The sequence below is a fragment of the Strix uralensis genome, chromosome 11 (assembly GCF_047716275.1).
Source record: "Strix uralensis isolate ZFMK-TIS-50842 chromosome 11, bStrUra1, whole genome shotgun sequence".
Lineage (NCBI taxonomy): Eukaryota > Metazoa > Chordata > Aves > Strigiformes > Strigidae > Strix > Strix uralensis.
The window spans coordinates 17,085,558-17,103,685 of record NC_133982.1 but is presented as its reverse complement, the minus strand read 5'-3'; the positions used below and the strand labels follow the sequence as shown (position 1 = coordinate 17,103,685).

The 18,128-nt window shown below is 50.1% G+C and overlaps 1 protein-coding gene across 2 annotated transcripts in view; it reads left to right on the top strand.

Annotated features, from left to right (window-relative positions):
* The first annotated feature begins 2,241 nt into the window (after positions 1-2,241).
* Positions 2,242-18,128, top strand: part of ST8SIA2 (ST8 alpha-N-acetyl-neuraminide alpha-2,8-sialyltransferase 2) — a 32,921-nt gene continuing 17,034 nt past the window's right edge. Inside the window, exons 1-2 of one of the 2 annotated variants that reach the window (XM_074880721.1) lie at positions 2,242-2,446; positions 17,413-17,475. In XM_074880721.1, coding sequence (XP_074736822.1) covers positions 2,349-2,446; positions 17,413-17,475 — 161 coding nt within the window. In that variant the 5' untranslated portion in view covers positions 2,242-2,348. The remainder of the gene's footprint in view (positions 2,447-17,412; positions 17,476-18,128) is intronic. The other variant, XM_074880722.1, reaches the window with a different exon arrangement.

The window sequence follows — 18,128 nt, the reverse complement described above, 5'->3', positions numbered from 1 at the left end:
TCAGTTAATAGCAGCATTTCCATTGACTCACGCAGGAGCAGAGTCAAATCCCAGCATGTCTTTTAAGACAAGCTACTCCTCAGCAGAAGAAGCATCTCAGCAGATAGGACGTCCCTGCCCCTGCGAGAGTCCTCATCCAGGCAAACCGACTCCCACCACGCACTGAACAATCCCCCCACTTATTGCTCAGCCTCCATCGAGATTTCTGTTCTTGCACATCGCCACCATGATTGGCAACTGAAACAGAAAGATCAGACAAAAGGAGCTGAAACACCACCTGGGATGGAGCTGAAAAAGATGCAGGAGCAGATATCTCCATCTGTATTCTCGAGGATGTGTAAGACGGGAAGCCAGCTGCGGTGTGGTGCTCCCAAATCACAGGGGACTGGTGCTCTGCCCCGCTGCATCTCGGGAAACCCCAATGTCGGTCCCTGCACCAGCAAGGTCACCTCAAAGCCTGTTTCCTCATCCTCAGGCCAGTCACACCACTGTGAAACTCCAGAATAGGGTAAGCAAAAGGAGTCCAAGAAGAATAAAACAGAAGGAAAATGAGGCTTTTCTCAGATTTATGCAGAAGGTAAATTATGGGGCTACTTACACCACCTAAAATCACTTTCTCCCCAGGGGCCTGAATATGCTCTATTATAAAAGCTGTATACTAGACTGTAAATTTGCCATATATACTACAGTGTAATTGTACCAGACTCACCTATGCTGTATTTTTTACCTATAAATGTAGCGGTGATTTGTTTGTCTCCTCTTTCTACAAGAGTTTCAGAATCCCCAGGAAAGCACATTGTTCGTAATGGGCTCCTTCCACCATTTAATCCAGATAAAGAGAAAAGTCTTCCGCTGAGTATGCCTTCCCCTACGCATGGAGATGCTTACCCCGGTGCAAAGCACCTCGGTGTCCTCAGTAGGAATCACACAACATCGACAGCGTATCACGCCCTGAGCAACCTACTTTTGTATTGATGCAAAAAGCCGTGCACAGAAGGGAAAATGGCAGCTTTCCAAGTGGCCCCAGTTAATAGCTCTGTTTTGCTTAATGGTGCCTCCCATTCAGACTAAAGATGCTGTTTTAAATATGTAAGCAATTAGTATCTCTCTCTCTCAACACATCTGTGCTTCTTCTATCCGCTGCATTATAAATCCACTGCGTCCCTCTCCAGCTTGGCGGTGCATACATCACCAGATATTCTGATTTTCAGCAACTTTCTCGTCCGAAAGAATTATGCTTGGATTTGGAGACGCTCTGCCAGGCTGGCCTTGCCTAACCCCCGGCACAGCCGGCCTCTCCTCTCCAGGGCTGGCACTGGACTAACAGATACCAGAGCTATAGGGAAAGGTCCTCTTGGTCTTTTTTGGCCGTTCTTTGGCCCAGCCAGTCCCTTTTTCCTTCTTCCCAACTTTCATATTCTTTCTCCTCCCTTTCTGGATAGAAACTGCAGCCTTTTTTCTCCATAACAAAATCTAAGGGTATGGCTGTGGCCTGCAGGAGGTTGATTGCAGGGGCTGAGTGTGGCAGAGACACATCCCAGTGCCTCAGGAGCGGAGCCCCTTCTGCGGTTTCTGCTTAAATAAATTCTGCCTGCTCAAACTCCAGTGAGAATTAGAGTTGTGGCAGGACCAGTGTGGTTATGACGGTCAGCATTTATAGTAACGCAAAGAATTATCGTTCCTAAAATAGGAATTAATAGTAATAGAGCTGGGTGTGGTTAGTTATTCATCATCCTTTTTTACAGTGTTTTCCATCCCAAAAGATCTGCTTTATTGCACGCACCTCGCAAGAGAGGGGAAGGTACAATCACCGCCATCGCAAACAGTAGTTAGCTTTGTCTTATTTTATTACAGTTTTTGTCCTTTCGGGGAGAAACCACCCGCCTGCGCGTCGTGTCCCGTCCCCCCCCCCCCCCCGCTCCCAGCCAGGACTGACCCCGCCACACCGCGCCGGTGTGCGCAGGGGAGGGGACGTACCGCGGCCGCGCAGGGGAAGCCACAACAAAAAACAAAGCCCGCTGGCAGGGGGGCACCTCCGCGGGGCGGGGGGGTGTCGGGGGGGGGGGGTGTCCCGGCTTCCGCGGGGACGCGCCGCAAAGTTTGGCGGCGGGGGGCGGCGGGGGCAGAGCCCGCCCCTGTGCCCCCCCCCACCCCCCAACTCCCTCCCTCCGCCGGGCGGGGCGGGACGGGCGCTCCGCGGGCGCCGAGGGGCGGAGCGGCCCCGCCGGGCGGCGGCGGCGCCGAGCCGGGACGCGGCGCCGCGCTCCGCACCCTGCGGAGCGGCGCGGAGCGGCCCAGCCCAGCCCGGCCCGGCCCGGCCCGGCCCAGCCCGGCCCAGCCCGGGAGCCATGCCGCTGCCGTGCCGGGGCTGGACGCTGGCGTTGCTCACGCTGCTTGTGGGTTTCCTCATCTTCGCCGATATCTCCGAGATCGAGGAGGAGAGCGGGTAAATACCCCCTTCCCCCGCGCGGAGGGGTGCGGAGGGGCGCGGAGGAGAGGGGTGCTGGAGGAGGAGGAGGCGGCGGCGGCGGCGGAGGGCGGAGGAGGGGCGGGCGCCCGGACAGTTTCTTTGTCTCCGGCTCTCCCCGTTTCTTGCCGCGCCGAAGTGGGAAGGGAGCTCGCTCCGCTCCCGCGCAGCGCCGCGGAGCCGGCGGCAGCCCCGGGCGGGACCGCCCCGCCGCCGGGCAGGACGGGGCGCGCCGGGGCAAGGGGCGGGGGGCACCCAGGCCGGTCCGGGCAGAGGTGCGGGAGCTGGTACCGCTCCCGTTAGAGCCGCTGAGGTGCCGGTCCCGTCGCGGTGCCGGAGCGGGTGCCGGTCCCGTTAGGGACACTGAGGTGCTGGTCCAGGTGGGGATGCTCGGTCAGGTACAGGTCCGGATAGGGATGCTGGAGCGGGTACCAGTCTGATTAGGGATGTTGGAGTGGTCTGGAGAGAGCGGTCTGGGCACGGGCAGTGCTCAGGTGTTGATGGGCTGATGGAGCTGGTCCCTGAACAGGGCATGGGTGCAGGCAGTCTGCTGGCCAGGGATGGCGGGGCAAGTTGCAGCCCAGGGGGTTTGGGTGCCAGTGCTGGTCCAGATGGATGCGACAGAGAGGGCAGCAGCCCATGGGGGTGATGGATAAGGGACCAGCCTGCAGGGTGCTGGAGCAACGACCAGTCCGTAGGATGGGAGAGATGGAGCAGGGACCAGTTGGGTGGGTGTGATGGCGCAGGGTGGGAGAGCTCAGCCCACTCCTCTGTCCCCATGGGCTGCATCAGGGGCTTTGTGGTCACCCCTTCCTGGTCACCTACAGGGTGGGTGTTCACCTGCAGGTGCCTGGTCTGGCAGGGGCTAAAGCAGCCCCAAAGGCTGGGGAGAGGAGCAATGCCCTACCCACCCCATAAACTCCATCTCTGAGGGCTGCTTGGAAACTTAGGGAATGAGAAGAACAAATGTGGAGAGGAGGGTTTGCGTTAACTTGAGGAAACCGCTACAGCAGTGTGGGAAAACAAATCAAATAATTCTAGTAATGTGGGGTGCACTTGTAGTGCCCAGATGACAGAAGGTCTTTCTGTTTGGGACCAGGTGGCATTGCCCACTGTGTTACATCAAAACAAATACCTGGCACTTGGGGCTGAAATTATAAATGAAATGCAGTGATGTTTGTCATTGTTTCATTGTTATATTATATCGGGTGCCACAGGCAAGAAGTGCTTAGAGCTCAATAGCCTTGTCCAGAAACATCCAGCACTGGGCTGTAGGCTACCAGGCTAGATGAATTGTTGCTCTGCAAGGAGCTGGCACTATCTATATAATAATAAAGGAAATTAAAAGCTTTTGAAGCGTCCTCCCCGTCGGACAGACTGCTCCGATCCCCTTGCTTTCCTCCCATCTTCTTTTCCGGCTTCTGTTCTTTCTTCTCTCTCCTTGTCTATCTGCTGGATCTCTCTGCTAGAACTTGCTGTGCCCTTATTGAAAATCTGTTCTGTTTTGTTACTTACTTGTCCAGTTTTTCACCCTGGTTCATTAGGGATTCCCAGTGTTGCAGGTTTTTTTTTCTCCTCTCTTTTATGTACATTGTATGGAAATTGGGTGTTTGCTGGCTGCTTATCTTCCAGCCCTGGCATCTGAGTTTGTTGCTGTAGTTCCTCCAAGGAAGTACTGCCAAGCCGTGCAGCGGCAGAGACGGCAACAGGGTCAGACGAGTTCTGTAGAAACAGCGAGGAGCTTGTTTCATACAGCATTTCAAAAAGTGTAGTGCACGAGGTAACTAGCAAAGGACAGGAGCACCCTACACCCCAGGGAGTGAAGGAGGCGTCCTGCAGTCCGGTGCCCTCTGATATGCCTTAGTCCCAGACTGTTCATAGTTAACAGCTGTGCTACTGATACAGGGATGCACAGAGCAAAGGTGGGACCCTGCTCTATTAAGAAGTAATCATGAAGTAGGACAACCTGTCCCTTTCTCTGGCTTTGTCCTCTCCCACCCATTCCCTTTCTCCATTGCATCTCCAGAGTGGTTGGGGTTTGATGAGCTCCTTCATCCCAAACGCAGCAAGGGGCCAAACACTGTTCATCTTACACCCTAAGCTCTTAGCACAGGAGCCTGGCACAAAGAGCGCTTCATCCCCGTGTGCTGCCATGGTACCAGGAATGGTCCACACAATGCTCTGAGCTGGCTGGAGTGTATGTCTGGGGAGATGTGGAAAAGCTGAGTGCCCACTCTACAACAGATCAGGGGATGATAAAGGGTTTTCAACTTTGAGGGCCACACAATAGCAGCATCTTTTGCGAACAGGTCCTGTAGGTAAAGGGGACTTTGTGACAGCAAAAGTGCACAACGGTGTAGAGAAAGAGACCCTTCCAAGGTGTTCCAGGAGCTCTCTGTGTGCCCAGGAGGGAACAGCTCCTCTCCGTGAGAGGTTTGGGAGGTACCGGATATTTTTGCAGCAATCCCCTAGGTCAGGAATATTGGGCTGATGGATCGTGTGGCTCAGTGTCCTCCTCCACACCCCCATAGACCACCTTCGCTGTGCTCAGCGCAGCCCAAGCATTAAGGAAAGCAAAGAGCTGGCCAGGTGTCCCCTGGCAGGCTCATGGCACTGAGGGGGGCTGGGAAATGCAGGCAGGTGCCACTCTTTTCTTCTTTTTCCTTGGCATCGAAACACTCTCTAATTATTGTGAGGAGTGAACAGCTTGCCCACTTTTACACATACCCTGCCCCCTGCGTGTGATTTGGATTGTCTTTGGAAGAATATGCCTCATATGGGTGGGAGCAGGGGGGGGGAATATATCTCTCTCACCTACAAATACTGAGAAATTGCAGAAAGAAAGAACAAAATGTTCATTAGGTACAAAGTAAGAATATAATATTACTGGCAAAAGGACAAAAATAAAATCATGCTGTTTCCCAGGTCAGTAAGTTCCCAGCATTGCAGGTGAAGGAAGGTAGGAGCCAAGGGTGGCTGGAGGTGCTCTGCCTGCCAAAGGCTTCTGAGAAAGATGTTTGCTCCTTCATCAGTCCCATCTTTCTCCTCCAGATACTCTTATACCACCTCCTGCAGCCAGAAGATACTGAAACAAAGAGGTGTCAGGGCAAGGATGAAAATTCAGCAGTTTCTTGCTCCCAACGCTTTGTCACTCTTGTTAGCCTGTTCCTCCCACCCTGCAGCCACCTCTGCACGCAGGTTTTCATCCTGCTACATCCCTGTCGTTATATATACGTATCACCTATAGACGCATCGCCTGAATTGCATGCTTGGCGGTGCTGCGGGATGTCAGCGAGCAGGCAGGCGCGCTCGTCCCTCTCGCCTTGGCTCGCTCCTCGCACTCGCCGGCGTGTGCTGCCGCGGTGAAGTATTGCCGTTGCGAATGGTCTTGGCACTTTGTTTTCGAGCAACCACCTGGTTCCAGGCTGCTGAACTTTTCCTGCAGCCCGGTGGCGCCTACATTTCCCTCCATCACTCCGGCTCCAGCTCTTTGTTTCCCTGGAAGGAAACAAAAGACACATTCATGTCTGTCTTGAGGAACACTAATGCAATCGCAGCCATTTCTTCATCCACCCCAGGACAGGGGAGCGGGCCAGACCTCTTGCCGCGGAGGAAGACAAAGGACTCGGCATTGAGTGGAATAATTATTGCTGGTGACGAGGAGGAAAATTCTGCTCTTTGGTGGCAGTTTAAAGAGAGTCTTTGTTATTATGCATCTGCTGTAGCTGTTCTGCAGGGGTCCGGCTGTGTCCTGATTGTCTGTAGAGGGAGCTGGTGACCCGCTGCCACCAGGTGACTTCTCAATTAATGTGTGAGCCATTTTAGGGAGCACTTGACACTTGGTAATGGGTTGGTCTTAATATGAGTCAACCTTTTCTCTGCTAGCCCAGACCACATGCCTTTCCATCCTGATTACAAGAGGAATTATATTCTGGTCTTTTTAACTGATGAATTGGAGTAACTAATATTGCTGTCCTGCCTGGAAGCTTGTCAGTAAATGGCTACTTTTTCCTCATGTGCCCTTTTCTAACGCCTGCCTTTCAAAGGCCCAGGAATGCCACAAAGAGATTTTGTGTCCTTTATGGTGGCTGATGTGCTTGCTCTGAGTGGTCTGTAGTGTGCTGTAGTCATAACACTTCTTGTCAAGGTTGGTCCGTGGAGTATAAATGTCCTGCTTAGGTCTTTCAGGCTGTGATTTACTGCACCTGACCCAGAGTTAGACTAAGACTTGCTCTCCACCAGAAAGTTTTGTTGAAAAAAGTGCCTTATTCTACCAGCATACACTTTTGTGCGCTTACACAGCAGGTGCATGTGAGCCAACAAGTATCTGGGTTGGTCTGGAGAAGTAATACCTCTCTGCAGGACAGAAGCCCACAGACACCCTGTAGCTATTCATGTAAATAGAGCCAATGGAGAGACCTTTGTACTCGTTGGCTGTGGCAGGGCTATAACAAAAGCCCCATGATGCATCGAGCTGGAAAATAAACACAATGTTGGAGCACTGATTTGAGTAAGAAAATACCAAGTGTAGGCTCTGATTGCAACTCTTCTGATTATAACTTGAGCTCCAGCAGACAATGTCAGGTTGGCTGCAGAGCTCCCTTTCCTCCCTGTAAAGCAGTCCTTCATCTCCTGCTGCCGTGCAGGGGCAGGGGTGGCTGTCACAAAGATGTGTCCAAAACTCCTGTGCTCCTTCCTAGAACAGGCTGGAGGAGGTAAATCTCCATAGCTTGTTTCCTTAAGCTGAGCAGGAGCAGTGGTACCTGCAGGGAATTTGTGTCCAGCTGGAGGGCTGGGGGCAGCAGATGGGAAGTACTGGCAGACCCCTGAGAAATCCTGTGGAACAGGAAAAAAAACCCAGTGCCATGAATGTAACCAGTCCCTCTCTAAGGGCTTTGCAGTACAGCTGGTAAAAAGTTATTCTTCGGTCCCATCCTGATTGTCAGCAGCTTGCAAGGCCCCTGAGGACGGAATTTCTGAGCTGGCCAGAGAGGAGGGCAGTAGCTGTGGTAGGAGGATGCACGTCGCCAGCCAGTGCAGAGCTGCTGAAGCCATGGCCAGCCCCAGCCCCAGTGACCAGAGCAACAAAGAGAGCAAAGCAGTTCCCTCAAGGGCTTCAAGTGTCCCTTTTGCCCAGGTGGGCTTTTTTGTTTCCCATCTCTAACGCCACAAATGCACAATTCCAAGTCTGGAAAGCAAAGGAAATCTTTTTGTCCCTGCGGGGAACAAGGAGTTTCAAATGTTGGCTCATTTAGCGAAGGCTTGTTGAGCAGCTAACGGTGAGGTTAAGTGATTCAGCCGTCAGCAGTACGGTGCCCGCTCCGCCGTGCTACTGCCGTACTCGTGGGCAGAGAGCGAAGCCCTGGGACCGCAGCCAGCAGTGACACAGCAGATCCCGCTGCCGCCGGGAGCCCTCCTGGCCTCTCCCGGACATGGATGAAGAGGTCAGTTTTCTCTTGTATTCTCTGCAGCAGCCATGGTTATTCTGCATGGACATCTGTTCTTCGGTGCCTACTTGCGGGTCAGATATGCTTTTGATCTTTCGGGAAAGCGTTTAACAGGGGCTCCCTTATCTTTCCGTGAGCTTTCAGGCTACAGGTATTTTGTCTTTTCATCCCTGAGACCAGCACTACTTAAATACATCTACAGTCACGGTTGCTATAAAAAACAGTTGTTTGAAAGACAGGCTTCTTCTAATTGCCTCCATCATTTGTTTTCCCTGGGCCTGGGTCATCCTCAGCAGCAAGAAATCAGCCCAAATTACAACAATAGACAATAATTATTTTGGCATTTCTCTAGTTTCCATCCCCAGTTGCCTCTGGAAACAAGGGAGTTCCTTGGCACAATAAATTCACTGTAGGAGCAGAGTTTCAGGTGTCCTTCAGCAAACACCACGGCAGAGCAGGCTGGTGTCGCAGCTCTGCCCTTTGCAATGCAATAGAAAAAAGAAGAAAAAAGAAAAAAGAGCATCTTTACAGATCCTTTTTCTTTGTGTTCCTGCTGTAAATCTAAACAACTCCTTGTCTTGGCTGAGCAGCAGCCTTGGTGGTGGTAGCAGCCTTGGGAGATGCATCCTCATCAACAGCAGCAGCGCTGGCTCCTATGGGGAAGCAAAAGGGCCGATCTAGGCATGGCACTGCCAAAACCTGCCAGGGGAGCAGCGATGGTGCGGGGTGAGAGGGCAGGCTGGGAGCAGGAAGGAAGATGAGCACAAAGTAAAGGTGCTCGGTGTGTGGGTGGTGGGACCAAAACAGTCCTCCTGAAGCAGCAAGTGATGTCTCAGCACAAATGCTGTGTCCTGCCATCAGGTAACCCCATTAGGAGTCCTTGCTCCAGCCCAGGGGTGATCGTTGCTCCTGGGGGTGGCACTACAAGGCAGAAACACCATCAGCTGTAGAGACGTTCCCCTTTACCAGGCGGTCAGCAGCTTCATTGCCCTGATCCCACTATTGACCCTTCTGAAGTTCCTTGCTTGCACAGCATTTCATCAAGCTGGCTGCTTGTGCACTGGGTCAGTTCCTTCCAAATTCAAGTGCTGGACTCTTTCTTACTGCTAGTGTGCATAAAGCCCTTGTTACTGCATACAGAAATCCACTGGGAATATCACAAACAAACAAAAACCCCCCCAGGCTGGCCATGTGCATGCTGATCACGCTATCCCTCCCCATCCAGCGCTCTCCACAGGCAGGGCTGCTTTTAAAAGCACCTATTGTCACAGCACAGTTTTGAAGTGCTCTCTCAAGGCCTCTGTCAGTCAAACAGCATCACGGTGAACTCCGGGTGTCACCTGTGTGTCTGGCAGCTCCAAATCGAAGGACAGTTCTTCCACCGTGACCTGTCACCTCCCAGCCCAGGCTTTACCAGCATCTTCAGGAATATAATTCAGCTCTCAGCCAGTAGCTACAACAGGGGACATGTTTCCCCTGCGAAGGTTAAGCATCATAATAAGGCATCTCCAGTGCCTTTTCAGATGCCCAGAAGCACACTTGACTGTCAACCAGCAGCTGCTCAGTTGGTAATTAAACTTCTCCTTCTTACTGCCGCCTGGATTTCCACGGTGTAGTTTTATGAGCCAGGAGAGGAGAGAGGAGGCCAAGCTCTGAAACCACTATTGGCTTTTCAGTATTTAGCATCTGGAGACTAAGTCCCTGCGAAGGTCCTGGGATGGCTCTGTTGCTGGTGAGTGCCTGTAATGGTGGGCAAGTAGCTCAGGCAGTTGCTGGTTGAGGGGTGTAGCTCTCATCCAGGCGCTCCCAGCCCTCTTTGTGTAGGCACCAGATGTTATTTTGAGGATGCTCGTACAGAAGAACCACCCAAGGAGGATGTCACTGCCCAGGAGAGGTCCTTGGCATCCACATCAACAGTGAAAGAAGAAACAATAAGAGACCTTGAGTATTCCAAGGGGCTGCACAGAGCAGTGGGAGAAGTAGGCAAGAGGTGCGTGTGAGAGAATGAGCCCAAGGACCCACAGCCCCTCAGACATGGTATCTTTTCATATTGTACCATTCGCATTTCCCAAGGTATGTGGCATCCAAGGTGCTGCAGGAGCCACTGGGATTTCTGTCTTTTGGGATGCAAATGCTCAGGGTGACAGGATCTGCTTCAAGACTGATGCTCTGCTGTTTGTACTCCCTGATAGCTCTGCTCTGTTGGCTGAAAAAATTATCTCAGGAAAAATGTATAGTGTAGACATGTTTTTTAAACAGTGAGGCTTTTGTCTCAGCTCCTTTCAAGGTCTTCGCTGGGCTGTTGGGGTTGTTTCTTTCTCACTTCCAGAAGGGAAAAGAAAAATACACAAAACACACACACACACACACCCCAATCCCAACCCCCTCACTGGATTCTTTTTGCCTGCTTCAATGTCTTTTTCTTTGCTGGCTGTTTCATTAACACAGCCAAAGAAACTGAACCAACGCCAGGAATAAACTTCTAATGGAAGACCTGAGATGAAGGAAGGAATAAGGTCCTGCCAGTGCAGAGGACGGGGAGGGGTGAAGTGTGTGACATTTGAGCCCTGTGAGCGCGTGAGTATTTTGTCTTTAGATCAGCAATAAGAGTATCACGGAATGATGAAGTCAGGCCATGCTGACGTTATAGCAAATGCATGTGGATGTGAGACCTGACACTCTACGAGTGCGAAAGAGACTTTTCTGGCTCAGGGAAGGCACATGCTGGCGTGGAGGCAGAGCCTGAGAGTCCTGGACCATGGCTCCCTCGTGGGCAGCAGTAACCATCAGGCTGTTTCAAGCATCCTCCTGCCCCTTGCAGGTGCTTCAGGGCAGGTAGCTCAAGGCAGGGACAGGGATTTGGCTGTGGTGCTCTGGTTACCCAAGTGCAAAGTGATCCCCAAGCAGCGTCCTGGTGGCAGGTTGCCACGGGCATCGCTCCCGTTGCCTTGTGTCCTTTAGTCATCGGAGCTGCGCCGTTCCTGCTGGTTCTTCACGTGTTTTATCACATAAGTGTTTCAGCCTAATTGGCTTATTCCCTATTAAGCAAGAGGTGTCTCTGTTTTGCAAACTCACGTGTCTTGACTCCTGCGTTCTCAGCGTACGCTTGCAATGGTTACCCACAGTGATTTATAGCCAGGCAGAAATCTCGGGGCCAAACCCTGCTCTTATTTACGCAGGAGCTGATGTGGAGCCACGGTTACTACCTGACAGGTAGGGATGCTGAACGCCTCCGACCTTCCCACCTTGTTGTGGTCCCGGGGAAGGAGCAGTGACGTGATGGAAGTGGAATTGAGGCGTGGGAGGAGGTGACCAAATTAGCAAGGCTGGTTTGCATGAGACTGACAGATCTGTGTTTCCCGTGGCGGGTAATAGCAAGCACTGTGAGCCACAGCGAGGCCATTGACTGGTGCTTTTACACTGAGTCTCCTTGGCTTGCTGGAAGATGCTGCACCGCCAGCCTGGCTGCACAAGCACTGCCCCTGCGGCTCGTGTGTCGGAGCTGCGTCAGGACCCCAGTGGGACAAGGTGACTTTCCTGAAAGCCATGATATGGGCACACTCTCTCAAATGCAGTTGTATGACTCGATAGAAAGAATGAAACTTGGAGCAGTAAAAATAGCACCTGATATTTAGGAAATTTTTGACACCCAGGCTGCCAAGCTGTGACAATATGAACAAGTGAGATTTTAAACACATCGAAGCGTGATTTGAAACGTCTCATCAACATGTATTGCAGGATCTTTCATCCTAGCAGACAAACACTTTAGAAATGTCTTCCAAATTAATCCCTACAGAGGGAACCTTGCTCACCGGGACAGTGCAGGTACACAGGGCTACCCAAATGGCCACCAATTCTCTTAGTTGCAATCTCCTCCACACCCCGGGATGAAAGTCTCAAAAGTGACTGATGAAGTGTCACAGAGAATGATCTGCAAGTGTCAGATGTCCTGGCTTCTCCTGGTGTGTTACAAAATGTGATGCATGAAGGGGAGATGAGAAACGAACCTGTGAGAGCTGTGTTTCTGGATGGGGGAAGACTGGTGTTAAGGAGAGTGCACAATGTTGTGTTTGAGTACACGATCTCAAGGTTCAAAAATGCATCTCTGATCCCATCGCTTCTCGCCTGGCTTTGGCTTGCGTTTCTAATTTGCAAGTTGGTTTATGTGTTGGGCTAACCAGCAGTGAAGCCTTTCCTCTCCGAATTTGTCTCTCCTGTGATAACAGAGCATTTTATGGATATAGGTGGACCTCAACCCCACAGAAGCCACTGGAGTGTCTAGCGAGAAGCCCGCGAGGGGACTTGCCAATAAATGTGGCCTTTTTTCATCTTCTAGTGAGACCCTGATGTGCGGATGGAAAGCCAGGATACGGTCCCCGAGGAATCCTGGTTTTCAGCCTCTGGGCTCGGTTTCTGCCCAGTTTGGGCTCCTGGGACACCTTTGCTTTTCCACCCTGTGGAACAGGCTGGACAGGTTGCCACTTGAAAGCCAATTATTTCTCTTTCATAGACAACTTGCAAATGTGGCAATTTTTCCCCCAAAAGCCCTGGAGTCGCGTTTGCTGCTCTACTGATCTCAGCACAAACCCTGAATTTCAGGGAAGAGGAGGGAGGGTTGAAACCTATAGCCAGATCCACATTTCACAGCACTGGCCCGAGCGAATCCTGCCCCATCTTTGAGGACTCAGGGAGCACATGGCTTAGCTTAATGACTGCACTGCTCTTAGTCAGCAGAATGAATTCACTCACTTAATAGGGCAGTCGGTGCATCCAAGCCCATCTCTAACGAGGTGGCGTGCCAGCTAGTCCCTGATGTTGCAAGGTCTGGCTTATGCCCATGAATGCACATGGGATTATATATCACTGTGAGCGTCAGCAGGAGCAAGTCTGTCAAGTCTGGGAGGAGGGGGGTGATCTATCTGTTTGTATTTAATTTCCAGTGGCTGGGCAGTGTATTCCTTTCCCCAAAACTGTTAGTTACAGTGACTGGGTCCATCTGGCCACGAAGCAGCATGCTGCAGAGGGTCTGTGAGCATCCTGCTCAGCATCCCCCACTCCAGCTGCCTCAGGGAGAGCCCGTGGGTTGGGAGGGCAGTGATTTTGAGAGGGTGGTCCCTGACCAGGCCTGGCATCGCACTCGGGTGCTCTTCAGATGAAAAGTAGGATTTCTGGTCTTGAGGAGAACATCAGATCAATCCTTAAAAAGCAAAGTAAATATAGGTGGTGATTTTATTTTTTTAATAGATACAGACTGCCTTTATGGGTACAGCCTGCAGCCATTTCACAAGACCAACGGCTGCATGTGCTTTTCAGGCCGGTGAGATCTTTTCAGATCGATTCCTGTGGTCCTCTGGGTGATGTGTCCTTCCCTGTCACCCAGAAAGAGCTATACTCACTCTCGGCAAGTAACGAGCAGTATTTTCAAGAGGACAGGACTGCTGTAAGCCCATAGTTCCTGCTCCTGTCCTGGCTTGTGAGACTGTCATTTTTTGGTGTTACTTCACCCCCAGTGCCCCAGCTATAAAACAGGGATCATAAAATGAGCCTAACACAGAAGCAGGTTGTGAAAACTTAATTAATAGGTGTTAATCATTTGAACCCCTCAGATAAAAATTGTGGCACTCTGAACTCTCTTTCTGAGGCATTCAGATGGATAAATTCTATTTAACAATCCCCCAAAGGATTATTATCTCTCTTTTATGTGGAGGAGGGAGGAGAGGAGGACTTGGGTTGCCCAAGGTCAGGAAGAGGCAGAGGTTTTGTTCCACCAGGAATGGGCTCCACAAATGTGGCTAAATGGGTGGTTGGGTATGGCTGAAATTTCTAGCTAGTTCATGCTTCTCATGTGCTTCCCATGTGTATTGTCTGCCACAGGTGCTGGGGAGGAGCAGGACTTGGAGGTGGGCATTGTAAAATACCCATGGAAAGCACATTTTTGAATCTGTAAGCCTGAGAATATGAATGTGTAAAGCCTGCTCTCAGAGATCCACTCGCCCAAAGAGGCTGTGTGACCTACTTGTTCAGTCAAAGCAGCTTTGATTTCACATATCGAAATTGCTCGAAGCAAGACCAAACCGTACCTAGCAACAATTAAGAGAATCATTTAAAAAGTGGGAAACGATGAAACGGGAAGCAAAAGCCCTAAACAGCCTATTCATAGTGGGTGAATAGAAAAGTCTCGCATACCTGATTTGTCAGAAATTATTCATCCAAGAAAATTTGGACCTAAACCATAAGACAATTTTTCTTTTTTATCCTTTGATATATGAATCAGTGTCACTTTACATCTGAGCACAGAATGTTTTGACCTATATAATATCTTAGATAGTGGAAATTCAGCTTGAAAATCTCAAAGCAAAAATGAGAGAAGATGGCATAAGCCAGTAATATGGCATTAGCACATAAGATGCGACTTATCACTGGAAAACATCCCAACAGAAGTCAAAAGAAGAGCATTTTGTAAATAATAGGATTAGGAAGCAGGTTGGTACTTTGTAGAGCTGGCTATACAATCAAACTGATAACAACTAGATTAATAAGGCAATTCAATCTAAACATGGTGTAGCACTAGAAAGCTTTTCGAAATCAATGCCTATCTGTGCAATTTTAATCGAGGTTGGTCTTTGCCTTTTGAAGCCAAGAGATTTGAAACTCCAGGTCAGCAAGGTATAATAAAATGGGCTGACTTTTTGTTTTTAACATGTGCCTCTTAATTAGTGCATTCCATTTCTTAATGCTTTCCTCTACCAGGTGGGGGAAGTGAAGCAGTGCAGCAGTATTGGCTTGCCTGTGTTGATAATGAGGTATAACAGGCCTTGGAAAATACCATGCTTGGCTAAAGCATGGGTGTTTTGAGCAGCTGGTTTGCCTGGCTGGTACCCACTGGTGGGCCGAGCTGAGCAGGGTGGCTGGACAGGGCGATACACCCAGGGGTATCATATTCACAGCGCACGTTGTCTTCAACTGTACAAAGAGAGATCTGTAGGGAAGATGTCTAGAAGTTGCACTGTAGTACACAAAGGGTCCAAAGGCTGATGGTTTTGAAACCACAGGAGCATTTTAGGATTCGCTACACCAGCTGAGACCTTCAGCCAAGTACCATGTCCCAGCTTCAGGCAATCTCCATGGCTCGGAGAGAGAAACTAAGCCTGGTACAGGGAGCAGTGTCTTTGCCAGCATCTCAGGTGTCCACTGAGAGCATCCAGGCTGCTGCTGGCCAGCAAAGCAGCGAGCCCAGTGCCAGGGAACAAGTCATGGGAAGATGCCTAGCAGAGCCCTGCTCTCTCCTCCTCTGATGAGCAGCCCCCTTCATGTTCATGTGGACAGCAGAACACTTCGACCTCTGTTTGCATTACAATATTTTGAAAACTTTTGCTTTTTGCAGTGTGTGAGGGAGAAAGAGTAACCCCCGAAACTTCCCTTGAGGGGCTGCTCAACAGGGGATCTGGGCAGCCGGTTGGCTTCCCCACCACCTCTGCGCACAGTGAGCTGGGAGATGTGCTCTCAACTTGTCTTCCTCACAGCTGGCATATCCAGCCCCGATGCCTGCCTTAATTTCAGGAGGAGACATGCACAGACCTGTCGCTGGGGGCCTGTAAAGCCCAACTGGATAAATGCATTTGAATAATACGTTGTGATACTTCAGATCAGTCCTGCCATAGCTGCAAAACATGGATGAGGTGGGAGCAAACAGGTCTTGTCCTCTTCCTAATTTTTTTCACAGAGTTTGTGAACCAGCACTTACTCAGGGAGCAGCATTTCTTTTTCTAAGCCCTTAATCCAGTCCCTATCTGACTTACAGCAAGTGTGAAGGAGTGTGAATCCCATTTGGAAGGCTCCTTCAGAGGAGACGTCTCTGAAAGGATGCGTGGTTTGCACACTAATCCAGTCTGCTCCCACACCCTGCGGTGAACCCCATTAAAGTGGAGGCTTGTTAAATGCCAATAGGCTCTAGGAATAAGGTAGTCCTGCTGTTCCCTTGATGCACCAAAAAATGAAACCGCTTGCTAACTCTCAAGTTTGTCAAAGGAAAGAGGAGAGTGTTGAAGCAGGAAGTGCTCTGACTTGGCCGTAGATGTTCTCCAGCAGGAGGGAGGAAAGGGACAACCACCACGGCATTTCCAAGGGTTTGATGTTATGTGGTGCTGAGGGCTGTGCTCAGCCTAACAAAAGGGATTTACATCCCATCCCACAAGTCTGAAAATATTTTTTGATAGCACCAAATGTTCACGCACACTATTACTTTTTCATTTATGTCTAATGCATTTGGGATTTTTTTAGGACTGGTAGAAATACATGCTCCTGAGATACATTTTCATTAAGGTATATATTTCCAGTAACAGTATTTCTGCTGTAGGAGAATTTGGTTCTCTTTATGAGCATGTTCATTTGGATATCTGTGCAATAGAAACAATAAAACAGAGCAATGAGCACATGGCAGTTAAAACGTGTCTGACTAGGAGCTCAGCTTGCACTGAGCATCACGAAGTGGGCGACTTGTTCTTTGTGACCTCTTTCAAAATAGCAAGCTAAGGTAAGGAGGGTCTCTGCAGCCAACTAGATGCAGACCAATACTTGTTTAAGCAAGGATTCACAGGTTGTATGAGTGGCATGTGTTTCTGAAGGGGCTTGTTCCCACCTGTTCTTCATTATAGCATCATATAGGTGCTGGAAACTTTGGCTGTCTGTTCCCATAGGTCTTGCTCGGGCAGGTCTGGCACCTGTCCTTGTGCAGTGGTGTCAGGCCGTGGGAGTGACAAGGCTGTCACTTCAGGTCTCAGCTCCAGCATGCGAATGACTGGTGAGTTGGCCTTGTAGCTTCAGCCAGGTTACACCAAAGGTGGGGACAAGGGGCTTCGGGGTACTTGTGGGATCGGAGGGGGCTGGAACAGGGCCCTGGGTCCCGTGAGAAGCTGGGAGAAGGTGTCACTGTGAGGATGAGGTCTCCACAAGTCACCTAGAAGGCTGGTGGCTCAGTCTGGATAAAATAGAGATGTTGGGTGGTCTCAACTGAAAGCCCAAGATGAAGACAGTGGTGGGAATCCTATCCAGATCTTTCAGCTCAGTCCCCACCTGAAAAGGACAGGGAAAGTCCCTTGGCAGCCTGGAGATGGAGGAGACCTTCTCTATGTGCTGCTAACACCTGACTTGTAAAAAAAAGTAGAGATGTATTTAATGCAACCTGTAGACTGCATGCTGCTTTGACGACGGAGAGCAGATGTCTTTGATGGCTGGTTAGATCGCGCAGGTATTATTAATTGGGTTGGTTAGGAGCTTTTTTGCCGGAATGATTTTACGGTCGCAGTAGGGCAGCAGTGACGATGGATGTGAAAAGCCCTTCATGGGCATCAGGACATCTCCCTTCTGGATGGGGTGGGATGCGAACGGCGCAGCAGTGTCTCCGTTCGGAGGCCTTCAGAGCAGGATCTCTTGACTGTTGAACAATGCTTGGCAAAGAGGAGCTGGGTTTATAAATAATGCATTTCCTTTGTCTTGCAGGAGTTCTGGAGGCAGAGGTACAATCAGATCAGCTGTGAACAGCTTACATAGCAAATCTAATAGGTTTGTAAATTAGATTTTGTGTTCATTTGTTTTTGCTGTAAGGCAGCTATTAATCTGCTTCTCCTCTTCGCTGGATAGTGCTGTTCTTATTTAGCAAATGTATCTGTTTCTTTTCACTTCTGCTTTGCATTTTCTTAATCGTTTCTCCCCCTCCATCCCCCAGCTCAGTGCGATAATCATTTGCAAATAACCAAGGATCTGCAAGTTGCGGTGATTGAGAGAATGAGAAAGAGAGAGTTACTTATTGTGAAAATAAGTCAGTGATAGAGTTGCCATTTTCGTAGTTTTACTACGTGCTATTAGAAGAGAGATCGCTGTCTTTGACATCAGAGCTCCATCCGGTTTTATCGTAATGCACTTCAGTAATGTCGCTCCGTTGCAGAGTCATTTCATGGCATCGCAGCTTCATTTAGTGTCTGTCTGTGTTATTTTTACAATGATTTCATGTCAGCCCAGCATTACCAAGCGGCGCAGTTGCAAAGCTTAGTGACACCACACAAGAAGGAGTGAGTGATGTCATTCTCTGATGATGTCACCACCCATGATCAAAACACAGAAAATGGACAACAAACAGAAAAATCGTAGTTATTCTCGAGATTTCTTTACCCTGTTTCCTTTATGATTTTTGACACCTTATCAGTAAGCTTTGCAAG